The sequence below is a fragment of the Notechis scutatus genome, chromosome 11 (genome assembly GCF_049901735.1).
Source record: "Notechis scutatus isolate UNSWTSFEM ecotype Mainland chromosome 11, rNotScu1.2, whole genome shotgun sequence".
Lineage (NCBI taxonomy): Eukaryota > Metazoa > Chordata > Lepidosauria > Squamata > Elapidae > Notechis > Notechis scutatus.
Window position 1 is genome coordinate 7766865 of NC_142019.1, and position 25124 is coordinate 7791988.

General features: G+C 46.4%; 1 protein-coding gene and 1 long non-coding RNA gene across 2 annotated transcripts; both read left to right on the plus strand.

Moving 5' to 3' along the window:
• The first annotated feature begins 122 nt into the window (after nucleotides 1-122).
• Nucleotides 123-15257, plus strand: LEO1 (LEO1 component of Paf1/RNA polymerase II complex). The gene is made up of 12 exons (XM_087972717.1): nucleotides 123-278; nucleotides 1388-2161; nucleotides 3367-3471; nucleotides 4276-4370; nucleotides 5473-5618; nucleotides 6914-6998; nucleotides 7112-7206; nucleotides 7883-8017; nucleotides 8108-8243; nucleotides 11377-11563; nucleotides 12043-12140; nucleotides 15002-15257. The coding sequence occupies exons 1-12, from the start codon at nucleotides 221-223 to the stop codon at nucleotides 15101-15103; spliced, it is 2016 nt and encodes a 671-aa protein (XP_087828843.1). The 5' UTR covers nucleotides 123-220; the 3' UTR covers nucleotides 15104-15257.
• Nucleotides 15258-17602: 2345 nt separating this feature from the next.
• Nucleotides 17603-20845, plus strand: LOC148129692 (uncharacterized). Its single transcript, XR_015750789.1, has 2 exons — nucleotides 17603-20324; nucleotides 20456-20845. It is a non-coding gene; the product is annotated as an uncharacterized LOC148129692 (long non-coding RNA).
• The last annotated feature ends 4279 nt before the right edge of the window (nucleotides 20846-25124 follow it).

The following is a 25124-nucleotide window of genomic DNA, read 5'->3' on the forward strand; positions in this document are numbered from 1 at the left end:
AACAAGGAAGGCGTTGCCATAGATCTATTAAAGTCAAGAGGCGCAACCCTGAAATCGTGGCAAGGTGGAAAAGCAACCGACCGCCATTTTTTTTTGTTCCCTAAATAAATCACTGCGAGGAAGCCCGCCCCTTCCGCTCAGGGGCCAGGTCGCGGCCCGGTGACGTCACCGAGCAGCGCCGGGGCCGTGGCTCCGGCCTGAGCATTGGGCTTCGCTCGGCATGGCGGACATGGAGGAACTCTTCGGGAGCGACGCCGACACGGAACCGGAGCAAAAAGGTAGGGGTGAGGAAGTAGGGCGAGGGAGCGGGTCGCGCATGCGCGGGGGGCCTGCCCCAATTTGGAAACGCAGCCGGAGAACATTTCGGGGTTCCCTTCCTTCCTTTTCTTTCCTTCCTTCTTCCATTCCTTTTCTTCCTTTTCCTTCCTTCTTTTCTTGCTACCTTCCTTCCTTCTTCCCTTCCTTCTTCCCTTCCTTCCTTTTCCTTCCCTCCCTCCTTTCTTTTCCTTCCTTCCTTCCTTCCTTCCTTCCTTCCTCTCTTCCTGCCTTCTTTCCTTCCTTCATTTCTTCCTTCCTTTTCCTTCCTTCTCTCCTTCCTTCCTTCCTTCCTTCCTTCTTTTTTCCCCCTCCCTTCCTCTGAGCATGTGCAGAGGGCCTTTTCAGGCTCCACCCATTTTTTAGGGTTCCTTGTTAGCAGGCAGGAGTATTAGGAATGTGCACTTTCTTGAGTTATATTATAAAAAAGGCAGGATAAAACTATAATAATAAATTTTGGTTCAGTGTCAGAAAGTTTAATTGGAAAAAAACATTCCAGTTGTGAAACCAGTCTTTCTGAGGTTGGAAAATTGAATGTCCACGTAGGTGCATGGAAATACACTTCTTGCAGGTTTCCCCCCTATTTGCGGCCTTTTCCAACCGTCCGTTTCCTCCTTTGCCTGTTCAGATATCTGGTAACCCCACTCCTGTTTGCTGCTGGCTCTCTTTTTTTTTTTTTTTACATTGTGTTGAAACGAACCCTGGCACCCCAAAGGTGCTTTTTCTAGAGGCCATTTCCCACCATCCAGTCAGAACTGAAGAAGCTTCTTGGATAAGAAGTGAAACATCTTCACAGAAAAACCAGAAAGTCCAGTTGTCTCTTGGAAAAAAAACACCTTTGAGACAATTGTGACTGGATGTCCAAGAACCTCCATAGGCACCCTGGCATCATTTAATACTGATTTTCTCTCTTTATTAATATTCCCAACCCCTTTTCTAAGAATATATGCTTTCCTTCAGGCAGAATGAATACTGTAAATTCAAAGTGGTAGTGTTATGTTTGCTTTGTAAGACATCTGATTCTTATTTTCTGATGAATACTGTGGGTTTTTTTTCTCTGTGTTTTGGCTAGACACTGACTCCGGATCGGACTCAGATTCGGACCGAGAGAACACCGGCTCTGTTAGTAACATTTCCGGTAGCGAGAGCGACCGAGAGGATGATCAAGATGCTTTAAAACCCAGCAATAAAGAGTTGTTCGGTGAAGACAGTGAGGACGACGGTGTGTCTCACCACAGCGGCAGCGACAACCAGTCCGAACGCTCCTACATTCATTCTGAAGGCTCGGCGCACTCTGAACACGAGGAGAACGACCAGTCCGAGATCGAACAGCACAGTGGCTCGGAAGCTGCGCACGATGAGGAAGACGATGAAGATCGCAGATCAGAGGAAGGAAGCCGCCACTCTGAGGCGGAAGGATCCGAGAAAGCCCATTCCGAGGATGAAAAATGGGGCGGGGAGGACAAGAGCGATCAGTCGGAGGAGGACGAGAAGCTCCAGAATTCAGAGGACGAAGAGCAGATTCAGCATTCCGACGAAGAGGAGAAGAACTCTGATGACGAAGAGAGGACCCAGATCTCGGACCACAAGGAGAGGATGGACCAGTCTGATGAGGAAGATGAGAGACCCCAAGTCTCTGACGAAGAGAAGCTTCAGAACTCGGAGGATGAGGAGAGGCCGCGGAATTCCGATGAAGAAAACATGCAGAACTCGGAGGACGAGGATGAACGGGTGGCCCACTCGGAAGAGGAGAAGCTTCCGAATTCAGACGACGAGAGGCCTCAGCATTCAGAGGATGAAGAGCGCCATTTGTCTGAGGAGGAAGAGGAACGCGAGCACAAATTGGGTAAAAGAAATGGGGGTTTGTGGATGAGTGCGAGATATATTGAAGGTTTAGCCTTCGTGTGGGTTTTCTTTGATGCCTTTGTTGAACCTGGTTCTCTCACGAACTCTAGCCATGCTGCTTTGGAATGATGGGAGTTTTAGCTAAGCAAATCCAAAGGGATTCCTAGGTTGTTCCATTGATCTTGGTTATTAGGAGCCATGGTGGGGCATTGGCTAGAGTGCAGTACTGCAGGCTACTTCTGCTGCCTGTCGGCTGCCTGCAATTTGGCAGTTCGAATCTCACCAGGCTTAAAGTTGACTCAGCCTTCCATCCTTCCGAGGTGGGACCCAGATTGTTGGGGGCAAGAGGCTGACTCTGTAAAACCGCTTAGGGCTGTGAAGCGGTATATAAGTCTAAGTGCGATTGCTATTATGCTCAAAACATTGCAAAAAAATGTAGCTGTTCCCCCCAGGCTTTGGGTTAAGACAGTGTTTCTCAACTTCAGCAACTTTAAGCTCTGAAGACTTGCTGGGAATTGAAGTCTTCGTGGCTTAAAAGTTGCTGGGGTTGGAAAACTCTGGATTAGGCTGAGCTGAGAGCCGGCAGAATGTTATCTCTTAAAATTCTCCTCTGGGCTTTTGTTTTTGCATTATTATTATATTATACACAAAAATGACAGTATACACAGCAAACGAGATAACTATGCTGGGTTTCATATCACAAATCACTAGTCGAACACTTCCCAAGCGTTTAGGACTGCGTGATGGCGGATTATGCGAGCAGAATCCAGTAAGGTGTTATCTCTTAAAATTCTCTGGGCTTTTGTTTTTGTATTATTATTATTATTTTCTACTTTTTAATTTGATAAGCCATGCAGTGTGGTCTCTAAACTGCAAAGAGAAATGAAATGAACCCTTGCCACGTGGGCATGTTTTTCCTAGATAAATCACTGTCAGCAGTTTGTCACTGTACACGGCATGACAGACTTTGGTTAAGCAAAACTGACCAGCTATTTTTCTCAGAGATGAGTACCTTCAGACCTGCTTCTCACAGTCTGCTTGATTTATGTGGCCCCAAATTAGGTTTTAATTGACATGCAAATATGGGGGAATCAGCATGCTGATGATTGTATTCTCTAGCATCTTGAGGGCTCCAGCTGGAAAAGCTAGTCTGGGAGGGTGTGTAACCCTGGATGGAAGGCTAAAAAAAAAATTATGTTCTCACAGAATCGCCAAGAGGCAGCGACAGTGACGACGATATCCCCCAAATGAAGAGCAAGAAGCGAATTGCATCAGATTCCGAAATGGAAAGCGATGCGGAAGGACAAAAAAGTAAGCGACGCGTTGCGTCCTCCTCTTCTGTTTGCATTGCGCTTTGATTTTAAGTGGCAAGCCACTCTTCTTTGCCTCCAGTGGCCTAGTGCAGAGATTTCCAGGCTCGGCTGTACATTTTTAGCCCCCCCAAAAGTGTCATAGGTGTAGTTTCACAGGGCTCTATGGGTGGGGCTGTAAGAAGTTCTGATGTTCAAGCACTGAAGGTTTCCTTTAAACCACTATTTGTACTGTGGACTGGATCCTTCACCCTGATCCAAATTCTCCAAACCTGGAGGTTGCAGCAAATCCTATATAACAAGGGTCTTCAAACGTGACAGCTTTAAGACTTGTGGACTTTCAACTCCCAGAATTCTTCCTCCAGTCATGTTAGCTAAGGAATTCTGGGAGTTGAAGTCCACACGTCTTAAAGCTGTCAAGTTTGAAGACCTTTGCTATATAAGATGTGCCCAAATTACTACTTCGTTTGAAAAGAAAAGAGAAATCGTGTTACTGGTCTTTTTTAAAACCAGTGAATTATTTCCTTCTCAGCTTTCCTCCTAAGAGATCATCTGACAAGGCCATATATATCCCACTGAGCCACTCGAAAGAAAGGATGTTCTTGTGTAGGAGATTGATGTTCTTGTGTGTGTATTACTGTTTTGCCCACTTGGTTTACTAACTTTAGGCTGACATTTGAGCCTTGTTCTAAACCAGCTTCTGGTCCACTCCATCTCTGATTTTGTAGGTCTCTCATTTTTCCTTTTGCCAGATTCGCTCGTCTTTTTCTATACCATAATTCTTCTGTTTAAACTTCTGCTTAAGATAACAGAGACGCCATGGATTTGTTTGGAGGAGCAGATGATATCTCTTCAGGAAGTGACGGAGAAGACAAGCCACCAACCCCAGGGCAGCCTATTGTAAGTAGAGGTCCCAGCATTGGTGGCAAAGAATAGCCTTCTCTTTTGACCCGGTCACCTCAATAAAAGCCTTGATCGGAAACTTTGAGATGAGATTTGGATCCTTTGGTTCTAAAGATTGGATGCTGTGCAATCATCCTGTTAGCCAAAGAGTAACGATAATTCACAGCTGCTTTCTGAAGGGATCACTGAGAATTAATCTTCAGCACATTAGTCTGTTTGTCTTCTACGCCTGCATTAGCTGCACCACCTTGGAGATGTGGAAAGGAGGGGCACTAGGAACATAACAGACAAATTTTGTCTGCAGAGGAAAACCTAAAATAGACTAAAATAGAATAGAATAACAGTTGGAAGGGACCTTGGAGGTCTTTTAGTCCAACCCGCTGCTTAAGTAGCAAATCCTACACCACTGGCTATCCAACATCTTTTTAAAAACTTCCAATGTTTGAGCATTCACAAATTCTGGAGGCAAATTGTTCCACTGGTTAATTGTTCTAACTGTCAGGGAATTTCTCCTTAGTTCTAGATTGCTTCTCTCCTTGACTAAGAGTAAAGAATCTCAAAGTTTCTTCTAGTGGTGGCTTTGAGCCTCTTGGTTAGCTTACTTCACAAAATAAAATTTCCAAGTTCCCATGTGAATTGCCTTGCATGCAAATGTAACATATCATGTAAGAGCATGGAGTAATAAGGAAAACAAGATTGCAGACAGCTGAAAAAACAGTATTCTAAAGATAGCTAGATTTGAAGCCACCAAGTAGTTGGCATGTATTTATCCCCAACAACTTACTCAAGATACGCACATATATACAGTACAAAGAGGAGGAGGCGTGCACCCAAATCAGTAGTGTCCTGTTAGCATCTATCCTTTTCAAGGCAAAGGATGGCAAGATAATTCTTTGTGGCTGTTTTACTTCCTCATTTAGCAGGAAGCCAACCTTTGCTTCCTGTAGCTAATATTTTAAGCAGGCCTCACGTTGAGTCCATGCATCCGAATTCTCAGTAAGAGAACTAATAAGAAAAGACCTGAAGCACAAATATACAGAGGGATATTCAACTCAATTTCATAACCGATTTGAGACCTTTTCTTCCTCCTCTGGATTAGGATGAGAATGGTTTGAATGAGGATCAGCAAGAAGAAGAACCCATCCCTGAAACACGGATAGAAGTAGAAATTCCAAAAGTCAACACGGATCTGGGAAACGACCTGTATTTTGTAAAGCTTCCCAACTTCCTCAGTGTGGAACCCAGGTAAAAAGGAGGGGGAAAGTCATAAGCCGAATCTTGGAAAAATGCAGGGAGCCCTGGACGTACGACCACAATCAAGTGCTAAGTGAGATGTTTGTTAAGTGAATTTTGCCCCGTTTCACGACTTTCCTGGCCACATTTGTTATGTGAATCGGTGCAGTTGTTAAATTAGTCGCAGCGGATCTGGCTTCCTTTTTGACTTTTGCTCCATCGCCACTGACACATTCAGTCACATTCCACATTCAGCCACATTCAGTCAACCCTAACCCTGCTGCTGACTTATTTATTTAGCATATGGCATCTACAGAAGTCATGCAATCACTAATATACAAATTTAATTTAAAGCATCAGAATATAGATGTATGTTTATGTGCGTGTGCTTGTGTAAGATAGGTAGACAATACAATATAGGAGATAATAACTTGCTGTACCTCTGTATGGTTTGCCAATTGCACAGTGGCAGATAGGACAGCACTCCAGAGGGTTAATGTCATTGCCCAGAAGATCATGGGTTGCCTTCTCCCCTCTTTGGAAGAGCTTTATAGCTCCCGCTGCGTTAAGAAAGTTCAAAACATTCTCAAAGATCCATCTCATCCTGGGCACCCTTTTTAAAAACTTATTACCATCTGGCAGACAGTACAGGATAATAAAAACAAGGACAAATAGGCTGAAAAACAGTTTTTATCACAGGGCAGTAGCTCTGTTGAATTCTACTGTATAGTGCAGTGTTAGTGCAGTGTTGGGGGTTTTCGGTTCAACGTGTGAAATGTGAAGGATGTGTGTTTGTGTTTTGTTTTCAATGTGCACTGAAGATGGTGTTTGATTTCACTGTACAAGGTGCAGTGACAAGTAAACTAAACTAAACTTTAAATTAAGATAAAACCATAATAAAATCACCCTAATATGGAGCCTCCTAGAATTGCAGTGGGATTTTATAATCCAATATCTAAAGAAGCTTAACCTTCTCACGGCTTCTGGTTTGGCTGTGGTGAGATCATCCCAAGTGCCTTAAAAAAAATCTTAGCTGATGATTGTTCTCTTTCCTTTCACCTTTTCCAGCTTTTGAGCCATTTCAAGCAAGCTAGTCCTCTTTACATAATACCAGCTCGGTACCCGTGCTTCGCTACGAAACTATGTGATCGGGCTTAGTTTTTGGGGAGGAAAATAAGGTGGGAAAATTCTGTCTCTGCTTTTATATATATAGATGTCCCAAGTAGGGTAATACTATGAGCCTGGTCATTTGTGCTTGGAGTGAGAGAACTCTTTGACTGGATTTGTGCGATCTTACTGTCCCACAGGCCTTTCGATCCTCAGTATTACGAGGATGAATTTGAAGACGAGGAGATGCTGGATGAAGAAGGCAGGACGAGATTAAAACTGAAGGTAGGGCTTAGAATCCCGGGGCGTTCCTCTTCCCCTACTTCTCTTGCCTGACTGCGCAGCCATTGTCTGCTCCTTGACTGCAATCCTCTTTGTACCCTTTTGTGCCTCGAAAGGTAGAGAACACAATACGTTGGCGAACTCGCCGAGATGAAGAAGGTCAGGAGATCCGAGAAAGTAATGCACGAATCGTCAAGTGGTCTGACGGGAGGTAAGCTGACGCTTGGAAAACTGTGAAGCTTAAAACATGTTTGGAGGCGGAGGGTAGAAGAGATTATTCTTAGGGGAGATTTTCCTCTTGGTTTCAGCTCTTTGGTCCCATTAATTGAAGGCGAGGAAAACTTGAGATTGTCTTGAATGGCACCAACGAATTTAGAATACAATGCAGTGCAGTGCAATGCAATACAATGCAATTCAAAAGAATACTGTAGAATAGAATTATAGAATAGAATAGAGAAAATAGAATTAGAATACAATACAAAATACTGTAGAATAGAATAATAGAATAGAATAGAATAGAATAGAATAGAATAGAATAGAATAATAGAATAGAATAGAATAGAATAAAGAAAATAGAATTAGAATACAATACAATACAAAAGAATACTATAGAATGCAATACAAAAGAAGAGAAGAGAAGAGTTGGAAGGGACCTTGTAGGTCTTCTAGTCCAACCCCCTGCCTAGGCAGGAAAGCCTACTCCACTTCAGACAAATAGTTGTCCAATCTCTTCTTAAAAACTTCCCATGTTGGAGAATTCACAACTTCTGGAGGCAAGCCGTTCCACTGACTAATTGTTCTCACTGTCAAGAAATTTCATCTTAGTTCTGGGTTGCTTTTCTCCTTGATCCGTTTATCGATGGATTAATTATCCTCTCTTTTTGAAGCATGTCCTTACACTTGGGGAACGAAGTCTTCGACGTCTATAAAGCCCCCTTGCAAGGAGACCACAACCATCTCTTCATCCGACAAGGGACGGGACTTCAGGGACAGGCCGTCTTCAAGACCAAATTGACCTTCCGGTAAGTGTGCAAATATTTTAACGGCACGTCCTTTTTCTTTCAAAAGGTACCTTCCCTCCCCTAAGCATTAACTTGCTTCATTTGTCGCAGGCCACACTCCACAGACAGCGCCACGCACAGAAAGATGACCCTCTCGTTGGCGGACCGATGTTCAAAGACGCAGAAGATCCGCATTTTGCCCATGGCTGGCCGCGATCCGGAGTCGCAACGCACAGAAATGATTAAGGTAAATATTATCCTTAAACTCTCCCTTTTCCTTTCCCTTTCCTCTCTTCTCTACAGTAGCCAGAACTGTAAATTTTGGCTGCCTTGTTTCTTAGCCTTTCTGCTCAAAGTCTGCAGATCTTTGATCTCTATAGCAGGGGTCTCCAACCTTGGCAACTTTAAGACTTGTGGACTTCAACTCCCAGAATTCCTCAGCCAGCAAAGCTGGCTGAGGAATTCTGGGAGTTGAAACCACAAGTCTTAAAGTTGCCAAGGTTGGAGACCCTGCTCTATAGTGTTAAAGGGACCCTAAGCCAGGGGTCTTCAAACTTGACAGCTTTAAGACTTGTGGCCTTCAACTCCCAGAATTCCTCCTCCAGTCATGTTATCTCTGGAATTCTGGGAGTTGAAGGCCACAAGTCTTAAAGTTGCCAAGGTTGGAGACCCCTGCTCTATAGTGTTAAAGGGACCCTAAGCCAGGGGTCTTCAAACTTGACAGCTTTAAGACTTGTGGCCTTCAACTCCCAGAATTCCTCCTCCAGTCATGTTATCTCTGGAATTCTGGGAGTTGAAGGCCACAAGTCTTAAAGTTGCCAAGGTTGGAGACCCCTGCTCTATAGTGTTAAAGGGACCCTAAGCCAGGGGTCTTCAAACTTGACAGCTTGAAGATTTGGGGACTTCAACTCCCAGAATTCCTCCTCCAGTCATGTTATCTCAGGAATTCTGGGAGTTGAAGTCCACAAGTCTTAAACTTGCCAAGTTTGAAGGCCCTTGCCCTAAGCTATCATAGGATTAAGACCCCTACCTTGTTGAATATGCTCCTTGGAGCATGCTGAGGGAGCAGCTTCATAAAAAGTAATAAAGGCTTATTAAATGCCTGCATCAATTGATGTATCCCCAGGTATAGTTTCCTTGCTTTTGCCTGTTCTGTTTCTGTTCTGAAATACACAGGTAGAATTCTCCCTTTATTTTGTGGCTAACGTGCTGGCCTAGAAACCAGGTGACAGTGAGCTCTAGTCCTGCCTTAGGCATGAAAGCCGGCTGGGTGACCTTGGGCCAATCAGCAGAAGCCCGAGAGCTTTAATTCCTCCTTGGGGACTGAAAAGCCAGCTAGGTAACTTTGAGCCTCACTCATTCACTCTCAACCCAACCCACCTCACAGGGTGGTTGTTGTGAGGAAAATAGGAGGAGGAGGAGGAAGGAGTGTGAGGTATGTTGAGTTATGCACGATGTATTAAAGGAGGGATCAAAGCATCAAACGAATGAAAAATAAATTTTATTTGCACAGTGCTACTCCTCCATGAGCCAGAGTGAGCTGAGCAACTGGCTCCAATTCAGAGATCACCATGGTTAATTATTTTAATCTGGCCTTGTCCAGATATGATTTGATTGCTTATTTGTACCCTATGACTATTATTAAGTGTTGTACCTGATGAATTCTTGACGAGTGTATCTTTTATGTACACTGAGAGCATTTGCACCAAGACAAATCACCCTTGGCCAATAAAGAATTCTACTCTACTCTACTCTACCCTACCCTACCCTACCCTACCCTACCCTACCCTACCCTACCCTACTCTATGACTATTATTAACTGTTGTACCTTATGATTCTTGACTCTTGACAGTGTATCTTTTATGTACACTGAGAGCATTTGCACCAAGACAAATCACCCTTGGCCAATAAAGAATTCTACTCTACTCTACTCTACTCTACCCTACCCTACTCTACCCTACCCTACCCTACTCTATGACTATTATTAACTGTTGTACCTTATGATTCTTGACTCTTGACGAGTGTATCTTTTATGTACACTGAGAGCATTTGCACCAAGACAAATCACCCTTGGCCAATAAAGAATTCTACTCTACTCTACTCTACTCTACCCTACCCTACCCTACCCTACCCTACCCTACTCTATGACTATTATTAACTGTTGTACCTTATGATTCTTGACTCTTGACGAGTGTATCTTTTATGTACACTGAGAGCATTTGCACCAAGACAAATCACACTTGGCCAATAAAGAATTCTACTCTACTCTACTCTACTCTACTCTACTCTACTCTACTCTACTCTACTCTACCCTACCCTACCCTAACCTACCCTACTCTATGACTATTATTAAGTGTTGTACCTTATGATTCTTGACTCTTGACGACTGTATCTTTTATGTACACTGAGAGCATTTGCACCAAGACAAATCACCCTTGGCCAATAAAGAATTCTACTCTACTCTACCCTACCCTACCCTACCCTACCCTACCCTACCCTACCCTACCCTACGACTATTATTAACTGTTGTACCTTATGATTCTTGACTCTTGACGAGTGTATCTTTTATGTACACTGAGAGCATTTGCACCAAGACAAATCACCCTTGGCCAATAAAGAATTCTACTCTACTCTACCCTACCCTACCCTACCCTACCCTACCCTACCCTACCCTACCCTACTCTATGACTATTATTAACTGTTGTACCTTATGATTCTTGACTCTTGACGAGTGTATCTTTTATGTACACTGAGAGCATTTGCACCAAGACAAATCACCCTTGGCCAATAAAGAATTCTACTCTACTCTACTCTACTCTACCCTACCCTACTCTACCCTACCCTACCCTACTCTATGACTATTATTAACTGTTGTACCTTATGATTCTTGACTCTTGACGAGTGTATCTTTTATGTACACTGAGAGCATTTGCACCAAGACAAATCACACTTGGCCAATAAAGAATTCTACTCTACTCTACTCTACTCTACTCTACCCTACCCTACCCTACCCTACCCTACCCTACCCTACCCTACTCTATGACTATTATTAAGTGTTGTACCTTATGATTCTTGACTCTTGACGAGTGTATCTTTTATGTACACTGAGAGCATTTGCACCAAGACAAATCACACTTGGCCAATAAAGAATTCTACTCTACTCTACTCTACCCTATGACTATTATTAAGTATTGTACCTTATGATTATTGACGAGTGTATCTTTTATGTACACTGAGAGCATTTGCACCAAGACAAATTTCTTGTGTGTCCAATCACACTTGGCCAATTAAAGAATTCTAAAGAACTCTACTTCTACCATTTAGTCCCCAACACAGAAACCTAAAGCAACCATCCCGGCTTCTCTTCTTCTCTCCTGCAGAAAGAGGAGGAAAGGCTGCGAGCGTCCATCCGTAGGGAATCCCAGCAGAGAAGGATGCGCGAGAAACAACACCAGCGGGGCCTGAGCGCCAGTTACTTGGAGCCCGACCGCTACGACGAAGAAGAAGAAGGAGAAGAGGCCATCAGCCTGGCAGCCATCAAGAACAGATACAAAGGCGGGATACGAGGTATCCTTCCCCCACTCTCCTCCGGACTGGTCCCAGCCCACCACTCCCAGTCTCTAAGCCAGTCTGGCTAGTCCAGTGCCGAGAGAGAGGTGCCAAGTTGGGGGGAGCCTTGAGCTTATCTCAGGGGCTGCCCTCACTCCGTCACCTGTCCTCTTCCTTGTCAGCCCATTCGCTTTTCTGCAAACATTGCAGCTGGGTCGGTGTTACGCTTCAGTGTGTACCTTCTGTTGTGTTCTCTTCGCACCGTGTATTTGCTTTCCCTTGTTCTTTCTCCTTTTCTGCACCGCGCAGCGTTTTGCTTGTGCAAATAAGCATATCGGTATCGTTCTTCGCATTTTCCACGCTGGGTTGCATAGAGCGAGAGGGGCCTGTCATTGCTTATTCCAACCCGGTTTTTAATGTCCAGTTTCTAAGCTGCATCTTAAGGTTTTGTTTTCCAGCCTGGACTTCGGCGTATCATGAGTTGTTTTCTCTTCCAGAGGAGCGCGCTCGAATTTATTCTTCAGACAGTGACGATGGTTCGGATGAGGAGAAAGCCCAGAGGTTGCTCAAGGCGAAGAAGCTCAACAGTGATGAGGTGAGAGAATCCAGATGAAGCTGGACATCAGTTGATAAGCCCGTCCGTAACTCTCATCTTTCTGGGTTGAGGTACAGCGAAACTGCCATTTAAAGGACAATCTTGAGGTGTCTCACCAAATTTGAATCCAGTCACCCCTGAAATATAACAAGCAAGTATGCTGTTTTTCAAAGTCTTTGTGGCAGACATGATATTCTTCCGATTAAAATCGGAATTCCGATTTTTTTGGGGAATCGCCCCCCCCTTTCCCCCCCTTCTCCTCCTCCTTCCCCCTCCCCTCGGAGGCCCCGAGTCAGGAGTTGCTACCGCTGGCGCAGCTCTGCGTGGCTCCAGTTCCGCGTTGCCTCAGGAAGGGAAAGGCAAAAAGGAAGAGCCGTGGCGGCGCTTTGCAACGGCAGCAGCGGCTCCTGGTTTTGCCTTTCCCTTCCCAGGGCAACGCGGGACTGGAGCCGCGCCGGCGGTAGCAACTCCTGACAGCCCCAGCCGGATACCTGAGCGGAGCCCGAGCGGGCGGGCGGTGCGAGCGGAGGCCGCTGAGCGGCAGGAAAAGGGAGCTGGGCAGCGATTTCTTGGCGCGCGGTGGGGGGGGTCTCTTTTGGCCGGCCCCGATTTTTTTTTCAGAGGGGAATATCATGCCTGTTGTGGATGGCCAAGCTAATTTACATCATTTAGATGGGTGGGGAACGAAGGCCCTTTTATGACTTGTGGACTTCAACTCCCAGAATTCCTGAGCCAGGAATTTTGGGAATTGAAGTCCACAAGTCATAAAGGGGGCCGTAGTTCCATTCCCCACCTCTGATTTAGATCAACCCGTATCATTGATTAAATAATAATAATAAAGGCCATAAACAAATAAATATGTGTACAAGTAGTCCTTGACTTATAACCAGTCCTTTAGGGAGCATTCAGAGTTACGACATACCTTCCCAGGGCTACTTACGATCTGGATTCAAAGTTCAGATAGACAAGACAGACAGACACATACACACACACACACTGCAGTCACATAATGGCATTTTGGGTGCTCAGAAACTAGCTCGCATTTTCAGCCGTATGCACTATCCTGTGGTCATAAGTGCGATTTATAGTGGTTTTTTTTAAAAAAAAAAACAGCATTTACTTCCGATTTCCAACCAAAAATACCCATGGCAGACATTGGATTTACTTGCCAAGCGTCTGAATTTTGATCAAATGAGCATGGGGATTAGCCAAGGTCGTAACTGTAAAAAAAATGGTCATAAGTCGCTTTTTTCAGTGCCATTGTTAACTTTGAATGGTCACTCAATGAACTGTTCCAAGTCGAGGATTTCCTGTATAGAAAACCTGTCCCAAGAATAACAAAAAAATCCATTTCAGCAAAGCAGTATAAATCCAGAGCTGGACAGCAGCCCCGTGGCCTAGAGGTGAAGATGTTGGCTTCCCAGTCGGAAGGTTGAGAGTTCAATCCTAGGCAGCAGGCAGACGTTTCTCCGTCAGGACGCAAAGAGAAAATACGTGCTGCGAACTCCCCTTAGGCATCAGGAAGGGCATCCGGCCAGTAAATGCTCAGCTCCATTCAGTCACCCCGATTCCACCCCGAATAAAGGGATTAAAGGGTCATAAAAAAGAAAATACAAACCCAGAGCTGGAAGTGATATCAAAGGCCACCCACGTCTATTCCCCGCCGTTGCAGAAATCCGTCATCAAAACTCTCTTTCTTGATAGCCAATCAGTCTCTGTTTTTAAAAAAAAAAAAAAAAAAACTTGCAGTGGTGGGATTATGGTTGGGGCGGGGGCAGTTGATAAGCAGGAAAATTCTCAGCAATGTTGTGGGGTTTTATTTATTCTGCCCTGAAATGAACTCCTAATAACAGATAATGGAAAGCTTGTTTTTTTCCTCTTTTTCAAGCTAACAAGCTATTCAGTTTGAGTGTTATTCAGCTTTACCACAAAGTGGCGCTTCAGCATTAAATAAAAAAAAACCACAGCACTTGTGACACAACTATGGTGGCATGCCCAGACATTTGCATTTTTTAAAAAATAAGAGCATCCTTTTAATCATATAAGTCATCATTAGTTGCCTAAAAATAATTTAGAGAAGGATTGCTTTGGGAGACTGGTTACAGTGGGAGAACCTTTGAATTTTTCAAGATATGCATAAAGAATCTAGGGGGAAAATGTATTGACCTGGAAGGCAACCATCTGTATTAAGATGTATCACGTGTATTTGGGAAAGTAGGGGAGAAACTCAGCCCCAGCTCAATATGCAAAGTTACTGTCATTATTTCAGAATTTATATCTACTTAAAGCTATAAGGAGTTAATAAAACTAACCTCCAAGTTATTTCACCCTGACCTAAGGGAATAGAATAGAATTAGAATTAGAATAGGGATCCCCAAACTTGACAACTTTAAGACTTGTCTTAAAGTTGACAAGTTTGGAGACCTCTGGAATAGAGAGTAGGGTAGGGTAGGGTAGGGTAGAGTAGAATAGTAGAATAGAATAGAATAGAATAGAATAGAATAGAATAGAATAGAATAGAATAGAATTCCTTATTGGCCGAGTGTGATTGGACAGGGAATTTCTCTTGGTGCAAATACTCTCAGTATACATAGAAGAAAAGATACATTCATCAAGAGTCAAGAATCATAAGGTACAACACTTAATGATAGTCATAGGGTACAAATAAGCAATCAAATCATACTAGGAAACGGTCAATATAAATCGTAAGGATACAAGCGACAAAGTTACAGCCATACAGTCACAAGTGGGAGGGGATGGGTGATAAGGAGTGATGAGAAGATTAACAGTGCAGACATTGTAAATAGTTGGACAGTGTTGAGTGCCTTGTATCTGATATATATATATATTTTTAATTTCAGGAGGGTGAGTCTTCCGGTAAGAGGAAAGCCGAAGATGACGAGAAGGTCAGCAAGAAACAGAAGAAATACGTGATCAGCGATGATGAAGATGAAGATGTGTAAAGGGCATGGACTCTGAACTTGGGTGATAGTTGTTGTTTTTTAAAAAAAACACCATAGAGATATATATTGTTCTTTTTCCGACCATGTGTAAGTAGATTTCGTGAAGATTGGGGTGGGAGCAACACTTGCATTAATAATATTAATGTAAATAAAACTTTTTGTGGGTTGTTTTTTTTTTAATGTCACAGGATTCAGTGTGTATGTGCGGTGAACATTTTTAGGCCTGTGTGTCTTTCGTTGTCTAGGATTAGCATTCTATGGGCAGGCTCCATTACGACTGCACGTCGAGAACCAGCTGCCCCCAGAAAAACTTGAGATGTTTTGACATTCTGTTCACCTTCCTTGGGCAAGAACGGGGTACCTGCGGCTCTCCAGCTTCTGTCAGCTCCAGGAAGGGGATGATGGAGCATTAAAAAAAAAAAAACTGATCGGAGTTTGAGGATCGTCGGAAGGATGGGAGAAAGGGAAGGCATCAATCAATCATTTAGCGGTGTTCCAATATCTCAGGGGCTGCCCCAAAGGAGAGGGAGTCAAGCTATTCTTCAAAGCACCTGAGAGCAGGACAAGAAGCAACGGGTGGAAACTAATCAAGGAGAGAAGCAATTTAGAACTAAGGAGAAATTCCCTGACAGTGAGAACAATTAACCAGTGGAACAACTTGCCTCCAGAAGTTGTGAATAGCAATAGTACTTAGACTTATATATTGCTTCACAGTGCTTTCCAGCCCTCTCTTAAGTGGTGTACAGAGTCAGCCTCTTGCCCCCAACAGTTTGGGTCCTCATTTTACCCACCTTGGAAGGATGGAAGACCGTGTCCACCTTGAGCTTGTCAGGAATCAAACTCCTGGCAATATGAGCAGAGTTAGCCTGCAATACTGCATTAACCACTAGGAAGGAAGGAAAGGAAAGGAAAGAAGGAAGGACAAGCACTTAGACTTACATACCACTTTACAGTGCTTTAAAGCCCTCTCTAAGCGGTGTACAGAGTCAGCCTCTTGCCCCCAACACAATCTGGGTCCTCATTTTACCCACCTTGGAAGGACGAAAGGCTGAGTCAACCTTGAGCCTGGTGGGATTCGATCTGCCAAATTGCAGTAGGAGTAGCTTGCAGTACTGCACTCTAACCGCTGCGCCACCAAGGCTCTCTGAATGCTCCAACACTGGAAGTTTTTAAGAAGAGATTAGGTAACCCTTTGTCTGAAGTGGTGTAGGGATTCCTGCCTAGGCAGGGGGTTAGACTAGAAGACCTCCAAGGTCCCTTCCAATTCCTATTTCATTGGAATGGTGTAAAGCAGGAGTGTCCAACCTTGGCAACTTTAAGACTTGTGGACTTCAACTCCCAGAATTCTTTGCTGGCTGAGGAATTCTGGAAGTTGAAGTCCACAAGTCTTAAAAGTTGCCAAGGTTGGACACCCCTGGTGTAAAGTGTCCTGCCTTGAGAAGAGGATTGGACTAGAAGATCTCTGAAGTCCCTTTTTGACCTATGATTGTGTGTTCTGTGTTCTAACTAGCAGGGAAGGGACAATGGGTCCCCTTAGCTTTCTTCAGAAAGCATCCTCGAATGTCTGACCATGAAGAATCCTATGCAATGCTAAGCCATCTCCTTGCTCTCCCCCCCGTATTAAGCCACTAGCTAGATACTCGTGCTTTGCTACGGCATCGGCCTGATTAACGTACAGGATATCGGATGCGTACTTTTTTTACAGCCTCTCTGTTGACTTAGGGATGACCTTGACGATACTTTTCCGCAGGTTCCCTTACTTGTGTTTTCCTAATCGCAATCTGTAAATCTTTTCCTGTGTCCCCCCCCCCCCTTTAACTGGTGTTAGAGTAGAAGGCACAAATTCGTCTGAACTGAGGAGGTCAGTGTAAGAAATGAGTTTGGGCTGGGACGCTATGCAGGAAAAAATTCGGTTCGCAATCCATTGGCTCTGTGGTGGTCGGTGATTGAAACTCGTAAGGGAATATCGCTTCGCCACCATAAGTTCCGAAATGGTTCCATAGGGCAGGCATGATATTTTTCCAATTAAAATCGCCGGGCGGTGCGGCGGCGGGCGGGTGGGCGCGCGCGTGGCGGTCGACGAGCGAGCCCGGCGAGCGGCGGGCGGCGAGCGCGGCGGCGGGCGAGCGGCGGGCGGGCGGCGGCGAGGGCGGGCGGAGCGCGGCGGTCGGAGGCAGCGGCGGGCGGTGTGGGCGGGCGAGGGCAGGCGAGCGGCGGTCGGGCGGCGGTGCGAGCGGCGAGCGAGGCGGCGGGCGGCGGCGCGCGCACGGCGGTCGGTGCGAGGGCGGTTGGGAGAGGCGGCGGGCGGGCGGGTGATTTCTTGGCGCGTGGTGGGGGTCTCTTTTGGCCGGCCCCGATTTTTTTCTGAGGGGAATATCATGCCTGATAGGGGGAAGGCGTAGACATTTTGGTGAGGTACCGATGTTTAGTACTGTAAGGAGCCCCAGGCTGCTCCTGAGGGAAAGTTGAATGTCTGCCGCTTTGAACTGAGGTAACGGGATGTGAGGCAACTGGCAGTTGGAACAGAGTTCTTTTCAGGTGCGGAGGGGGAGTACAACTCCTTAGTGTTGTGGTTAGCCGGCAGCAGGTGCGGACAGCTGAGATCTCTGAGAGTGAGGACTCGGATGAGGGGCCTGTGTGTGATGCAGAGATTGGGCCAGGACAAACAGAGAGTGGAGTGCTCCTTTGGAGGTTGTGGAGTCTGGCAGCAGTGACAAAGAGGACCCTGGGGAGCCTGTACTCGGTGTGCGTGCGCGCAGGGCTACTTGAGGAAAAGAGCAGCTGAAGCAGCATGGGTGACTCGGGAGTAAGGCTGGAATGGGATGGTCCCTCCCATAAGGGATAAAAGCCAGCCTTCGGGGTTGGCTTCTTTGCAGGAAGCAAAGAAGTTCTTTCTACTCAGAGCCCTCGTTGAAGCCCTGTTTGCTCCAGTTTGTTTTTTGAAACTTCCGGCTTTGGATATTTATCTGCCATTAGTCTTTTGTTCTTGGCAGCCTTCCGCAACCTTGAAAGGGCTCGCTCTTATCTGGGACAATTAGTTTTGAATGACTCTTGGCTGTGAATGAACAGAATTCACAGCGCCGCATTAAAAAGGTTTGGGTCAGAACACTTAGCATCAGAGAGTGTTAATTGCTGTATAAGAAATACTAATGCTCTGGTGGTCATTTTGAAAAATATATTATACTCAGCTTCTTCATCGTGTAGGCCAAACCACAGTCACTCTCCTGAACTCTGATGGGGTTTTCTCAGTACCCCAGTAACCTATCCAAAACTTTGTTTTCCCCCCACTCTTCCTCTTTTCTTTTTTTTTAAGCTGAGTCAACGTTAGATGGACGCATTCGCCAGTCTAATTTACTCCAAACTTGTGAGCAATTACGATCCATGAGAAACTCCTTGTGACTTTTCCGTGTGTCACTGCACAGCCCTTGGGAAGGTCATGCGTTCCCTTAGGGATTTTTTTTTTTTTAATTCCCTCCCTCTCTCCAATTTTTTTTTTTTTTAAAGTGCTCTGTAACTTGCTAGAATTTTGACTTGGTGATGTGATGAATAGAGTGAAGGGATGTGAATTCTCCAGATTTATCAACTCTTTACCAGTTTGGAGTCTCTTTTTTTTTTTTGTGGGTACAGCTCATGTGTAAACCTTTACCCTAAATAAGTCTTTCTTAACCTCAGCAACTTTTATGATATGACTTCAACCCCCATGCAGGCTGGAGAATTCTGGGAGTTGAAGTCCACACATCTTAAGGTTAAGGTTGAGAAACGCTGCCCCTAGACCCGTGATGGTGAACTTATGGCAGCGGTTGCCTGAATTACGTATCTCAGAGTTGGCTACGCCCAGATTAGTGCCAGATGTAGAACGTTACCTTCAAATAAATCCTCTTTAGTAGTCTTCGTGCACAGGGGAGTGCTGGAAACTGGAAGTGCAGCTCCCTGGCCAGCCAGTCTTTGCATGCGCATGTGCAACAGAAACCGAAGACCATGAGTGCCGGAAACCGGAAGCTCAGCTACCCAGTGCGTGCATGCATGCTGGGTAGCTGCTCTTCCTGTTTCTGGTGCTCCCATTTTGGCACTCGGTGCCGAAAAGGTTCGCCAACGCTGCCCTAAACCATCTCAGATCTTTCTGTGCAGGATCTTCTGTTGAATGTGAGCATGAACAATCCTATTTTGGGGGGGTTGCCTTTGCTATCATCCAAACTTACTGACCTCAGTTTTTCTTTCTCCCTGCTCTGGGCTTGAACTGTTCAGAATCATTTGGTCGTGGATGATTGATGGCGGTTAACTGTAAGGATTGGTCGCAAAATTGCTTCTTACCGTTGCCACTGCGAATGGTCACTAAACCAGACTGTCATTAAACAAGGACTACCTCTATTTAAAACATTTATTCTTCCCACCCAGAAAGCCTCCAGAAGCAGCTTGTGTACAACGGTTGAAAAAGTCAATTCACAGGACATCACATAGAAGGAAAGAGGAGGGAGGAAAGGAAATACAGGTTTACAAACCAGTTCTTTAGAACTAACTAGGATGATTCAGTTTACAGCTGAAAACTCTGCTGGAAATTAAAAGGCCTGATCCTTCAAAAGGATTGATGGATTGACCCTGTGGCAGTGTCGACTCCCTTGGCTGCTCTTGGGTAGAGTTGAAGGAAGAAGCTGATGGAGTTGGTGCGCTTCCTGTAGTAGAGGAAGAGCTGGAGGGAGCAGACAACCTATCCTGTTAGAGTTTGCAGCAATCCAACCAGCACACAAGTAAATAATTCAGCAGGATTTATTTATAGAAGAAACTTGTTTATATACAATAATATAAAACATGATGCATGTATACAACACCCATGCAGCTCTTGCAATGTGGTAGCAAGTACAAGAAACAGAAGGAATCAGAACTGCCAGAACTCAGAAATCACAGAAGCTCTATATTTATACAGACCAGTTACCCTAAGCCGTGCCCAGGCTCTGAGCTATCTGACATGACTCACAACATGTGCTGTTTCTTAGTCACCAAACAGTTCCCATTGGCTGACTTCTTGTTATGGCTATCCTGGCTCATAATTTCTTACATACTGACATATCCTTCATTGGGATTAAGCACCAGGGAAATCAGGAGATCCAGACAGTTCAAATATGTACAGTATAAAGAGTTGTTGTGAGCTTAAGCTCTCTACAAGAATCTGAACTACTAACAGCCAAGGGAAACGAGTGGGAGTTAAGAACAGAAGGAATTCAAGGTGAGCTGGACTTAGATCTCTTGAGGGTGCAAAGAAACTCAAGACTGATGACGTATTTGATCCCTCCCTCCTTCGGGCTCAGTCTGGTTGTCTCCTACCCTGGGCTTATCCAGTGTTTTTCCTTATTCCAGGTCTATTCATGCCATCCTTTCTGCAAGGAGCTGAGTTTTGACATCAATTCACCTTTCCCCTGCCTTTTCTTGACGTTGCAACCCCTGTTCTGTCTTTCCGCAGGGCACTCCTGATAAACTGCCAATGTGTTGCTACTTGCTTTGGTGTTTTGTTTCCCCTGCACCCCCAAACTTCTCCCTTAAAACAGGGCAAAGGTGAAGTGACAGGATGGGAACGTGGCAGATTATCAAGATGTGTTTTTATCAGGTTTTGACTATCATGCCTAGATAAGGGCCATCAACCTCAAGGTCACTTCCTTAAGATTCTGTCCCGTGCCAGACACGTTGAGATGACTTTATACCCTGTCTGAACAGCGGAATAAAATCACCCGTCAATGTTGCCTTGAAAAATGCCAAGATAACAATGGGAGGGGAAAGCATTTTATTGGTTTGGGGATCAACCCCTTAAGCACCCCTGCGTTGAACTGAATTGGATCCCCATTCCAAGTGCAATTCCAAACCTAATTCCATTTGGGAGACTTACAAAACTCCTTTTGCCTGGTATTTTTTCAGATTCCAGCAGCTCACGTTGGCTCTTACAAAGGGAATTGTATGTTTTGGAGAAAGGAACGAAGCAGCAAGCCAACAACAACAAAAAAAAACAATTTCAACATGCCGACTCTTTCCTCCCCCTCCACCCAGTTTCTTTCTATATGATGGCAGCTTGGGAAGGAAAAGAAGAAGAGTTGAACAAAATAAGCCGTGTGCATTCTAGGTTAGATGCTGTCACTTCCAAATTTCTGACAAACAAATTTAAGAGAATCGAGGCAGGCTTTGACAATACTCGAACTTGGAATGCGAACTGACTTTTAAGGTTGGCTTTCCCAGCTGATTGTCATTGTACAGGTTTTTTTTTTTTTTTTGTTTCCAACACGAAACCAGAGAGCTTCTGAGTCCTGTGCCACACTGTACCACACTGGAGAAGGGATTTTCTCCACGGTGTAAGCTCAACCAGCTCTTCCTGACCGGTCCGTTCCAACCTTGAGATTCTGCTTTCCTGAAGGCCACCACAAATGAGGAACCCACGAGTTGCATTCCTAACAGGCAGTGGTGGGATTCAAACATTTTTACTACTGGTTCTGTGGGCGTAGCTTGGTGGGCGTGGCAGGAGAAGGATACTGCAAAATCTCTATTCCCTCCCCCGACTCCTAGGGGAAGATTACTGGAAAATCCCCATTCCCTCCCCATCCCACTAACCTGCTTTCCAGCTCCGTTCTCCTGCGCAGAGCAACCAAAGGAGAACCAGCCGATCAGCTGGAACTCAATGGGAGGCAGAGAAGAGATGGGGGCGGGGCCAGTCGGAGGTGGCATCGGCCGGTTCTCCAAACGACTCAAAATTTCCACTTCCGGTTCTCCAGAACTGGTCAGAACCTGCTGAATACACACCTCTGCTACAGAGGCATTTGCTGGTTAAGGAAGATGGTTTTCGGTAGCCTTTTTCAAGGCCTAGATTGAATCTCTCCTTTTTAACATCTGGCTTTCTCACAGTGTTATGTTTTGGGAGAACGGGGTTCGTTTTCACAATCTGAGCCTATTTCAGGGAGAGTTGCAAACCTCAGCTGTGTTCCTTGAAAAGGACTTTGGTCTGTTGTTTTTTTCCCCCAGGATGTGTAGCTCTGCAGGAATGGTGGGCAAGAGAGGTAAAGACGGGGCAAAACTCACTTGACAAACATCTCGCTTAGCCACAAAAAAAAAGTTCGGCTCAATTGTCGCAAATTGAGGTCTAGCAGTATTTAATCATGTGATCATGGGGATGCTACCATGGTCGTAAAGGTGAGGACCGATTGTACATCACCTTTTTTGGTTCCGTTGTAACTTTGAAAGGCCAGTAGACGAATGGACGGCCTGTACATTTGCAGTATTTATTTACTTTTTTTATTAAAAATACATACACAGTTGCATTTATTTATGCACCGATTTTGTATGCTGTTTTCCTCTAACCAAGCCTGTCCCTAACTCAACCTCCCACCAGATCTCTTTCTTCGATACACTTATATTCCACTTTTCCTTTGCAAGTACGAGTCAGTGAAGGCAAAGGTTCCCCTTGCACATACGTACTAATCGTTTCCAGCTCTAGGGGCCGGTGCTCATCTCGGTTACAAAGCCCGAAGAGCCGGCGCTGTCCAAAGACGTCTCCGTGGTCATGTGGCCAGCAGGACTAAGCACCGAAGCCACACGGAACACTGTTCCCTTCCCACCAAAGCGGTCTCTGTTTTTCTACTTGCATTTTTACGTGCTTTCAAACTGCTAGGTTGGCAGAAGCTGGGACAAGTAATGGGAGCTCACTCCATTATGCGGTGCTAGGGATTCGAACTGCCGACCTTTCTGATCGACAAGCTCAGCATCTTAGCCACTGAGCCACTGCGTCCTTACAAGTCAGTACACACTCACTACTTGCAAACAACAACCCTGTGAGGTCAGTTTTGCTGAATTTGGGACTGTGCTTTTGTCCCAAAACACCCCAAAAGCTTCTTTGACTGGACTTGAAACTTGTCTCCTCGCTCCTCATCCTGCATCATCCCTGCTACTTTTGGCAGGGAATTCTAGGCATTGTAGTCCTTACGTATACGGAAGGTGCCGACTTGGAGAAAACCCTGCCCTCAGAATAATTTCTTTTTTAGTTCCGATTTTTGATCCAGGACCAAACCAGGTACGTTCCAAACTCTTGAGATCTTGCGGAAGTCGCTTTAAACCTCTAATGTTCCAATTCATTGTTCTCTAGCTTTGCAGTGGAACAAACCTCAATTGAATCCCCCTGATGTTTGCAAACGAGTCTCACTCCGAACAATTCTGTTCTCCATCACAAAGCAACAACATTGGCTGGCCTAGCCCTGTTAATCCAGGTAGATCCTGGATTTCTACCGTGTTTCTCCAACAATACGGCCTCCACCAATAGGAAGGCCCAGCATGTTTTATTGGCATAAAATCAAATTAAGCCCCTCCCCCCAAATTAAGGCCTATATTAAACATGTGAAATGGGGGGGAATGGCGGGGGAAGTACTTTTGTTGCATACCCGGATGTGGTGCTGCCTGCGTTGGTGGGGCACTTTGTATCGGGAGACCTTCCGCCACCGTTGCTTTCCCTTCTCCCTTGCTGCCGCGGTGTTTAGAGCAACGCCGCGGTGTTTGGCACAGCCATGCGCGACCAGCCAGGGCTCCTCCCTGCAACCAGAGCCTGGCGGAGACACTCGGCTTCAGGTGCTCCTGTTGCCGCCTTCCCTTCACCTTTGAAGGCAAAGCCAATTCTTTTAAAAATGACGCCCTACTACCGGTACAACAAAGCCTCCCCTGCCCGAGAGGGCAGCCCAACCCCATGTGGGGAGGCGAATCTCCCGCGGCCGCAGTGCAGGATTGGCCCACCCTGGGAGAAGCACCCAGCCACCATCACTGCCTGGCGCCGGGCAGAGCGCGAAGAGCTTCGCCTGGTGCGCCCAGCACAGCTGACAGGCAGGCCCTCCTTCCCGGCGGCAGAGCTCTTGCCAAGGCAGTCTCGCCTCCCTGCCGGGCCCTCTGCTCATCCCACCAGGACAGTGCCGGAGCTGTGCGGGCTGGGCAGAGCTGGGAAAGCGAGCCACGGGTAAGCGCCCGCCTGCCAAGCGAAAGAGCTGGGCCGACCCAAGCTTGGCTTCCTTCCCAAGTCCCTCCAGCCCGAACCCAAAGGGGCCACCAGGAGAGGCCACCAGAGGCAGTGATAGCGCCCACCCATCCGTGGACAGGGAGGCAAGGCGACGGCCTGCGTCGCATCCTCTGAGCTGAGCCCCGCCAAGTCAGCGCCTCTGTCTGATGCCCATTCCGCTGCAGTGTTTGGAGCTGCCGGCACATTTGGAGATATGTGGGGACGGGGACGGGCTGGGCGAGGGGTGGAAAGGACAGGGGGCCTCGGGCTCTCTCCGCCGGCCAGGGAAGCAGCGCTGCCATCACCTCGCCTCCCTGTGTGCGGACAGGTGGGTGCTACCACTGCCTTGGGCAGCCTCTCCCGGTGGCCCCTTCGGCTTCGCGCTGGAGGGACTTGGGAAGGAGGGACTAGAGCCAAGCTCAGGTCAGCCCAGCTCTTTTGCTTGGCAGGTGGGCGTGCACCTGTGGCCCTGGCGGAATGAGCAGAGGGTCTGGCAGGGAGGCGCTCGCTGCCTTGGTGAGAGCTCTGCTGCCGGGAAGGAGGGCCCGCCTGTCAGCTGCACTGGGCGCCCCAGGTGAAGCTCTTCATGCTCTGCCCGGTGCCAGGCAAGGATGCCAGCTGGGCGCTTCTCCCGAGGTGGGCCGATCCTGTGCTGCGGCCCCAGGAGATTTGCCTCCCCACGTGGGGTTGGGCTGCCCTCTCGGGCAGGGGAGGCTTTGTTATAGTAGGGCGTCATTTTTAAAAGAATTGGCTTTGCCTTCAAAGGCAAAGGGAAGGTGGTGACAGGAGCGCCTGAAGCCAAGTGTCTCCGCCGGGCTCTGGTTGCAAGGAGGAGCCCTGGCTGGCCGCACGTGGCTGCGCCAACGCACGGCGTTGCTCTAAACGCCACGGCAGCAAGGGAGAAGGGAAAGCAACGGTGACGGAAGGTGTCCCAATACGAAGTGCCCCACCAACGCTGAGGTCAACATCCAAGCTGTTGCCTCCTGCCCACCCGAGGATGCAAGGGGGGGGGGA

Coding starts and splice junctions, on each gene's coding strand:
- LEO1 (XM_087972717.1), top strand. CDS start 221: ATGGCGGACATGGAGGAACTCTTCGGGAGCGACGCCGACACGGAACCG. Junction 8,018..8,107: donor AAGACCAAATTGACCTTCCG/GTAAGTGTGCAA, acceptor CATTTGTCGCAG/GCCACACTCCACAGACAGCG. Junction 11,564..12,042: donor ATACAAAGGCGGGATACGAG/GTATCCTTCCCC, acceptor TTTCTCTTCCAG/AGGAGCGCGCTCGAATTTAT.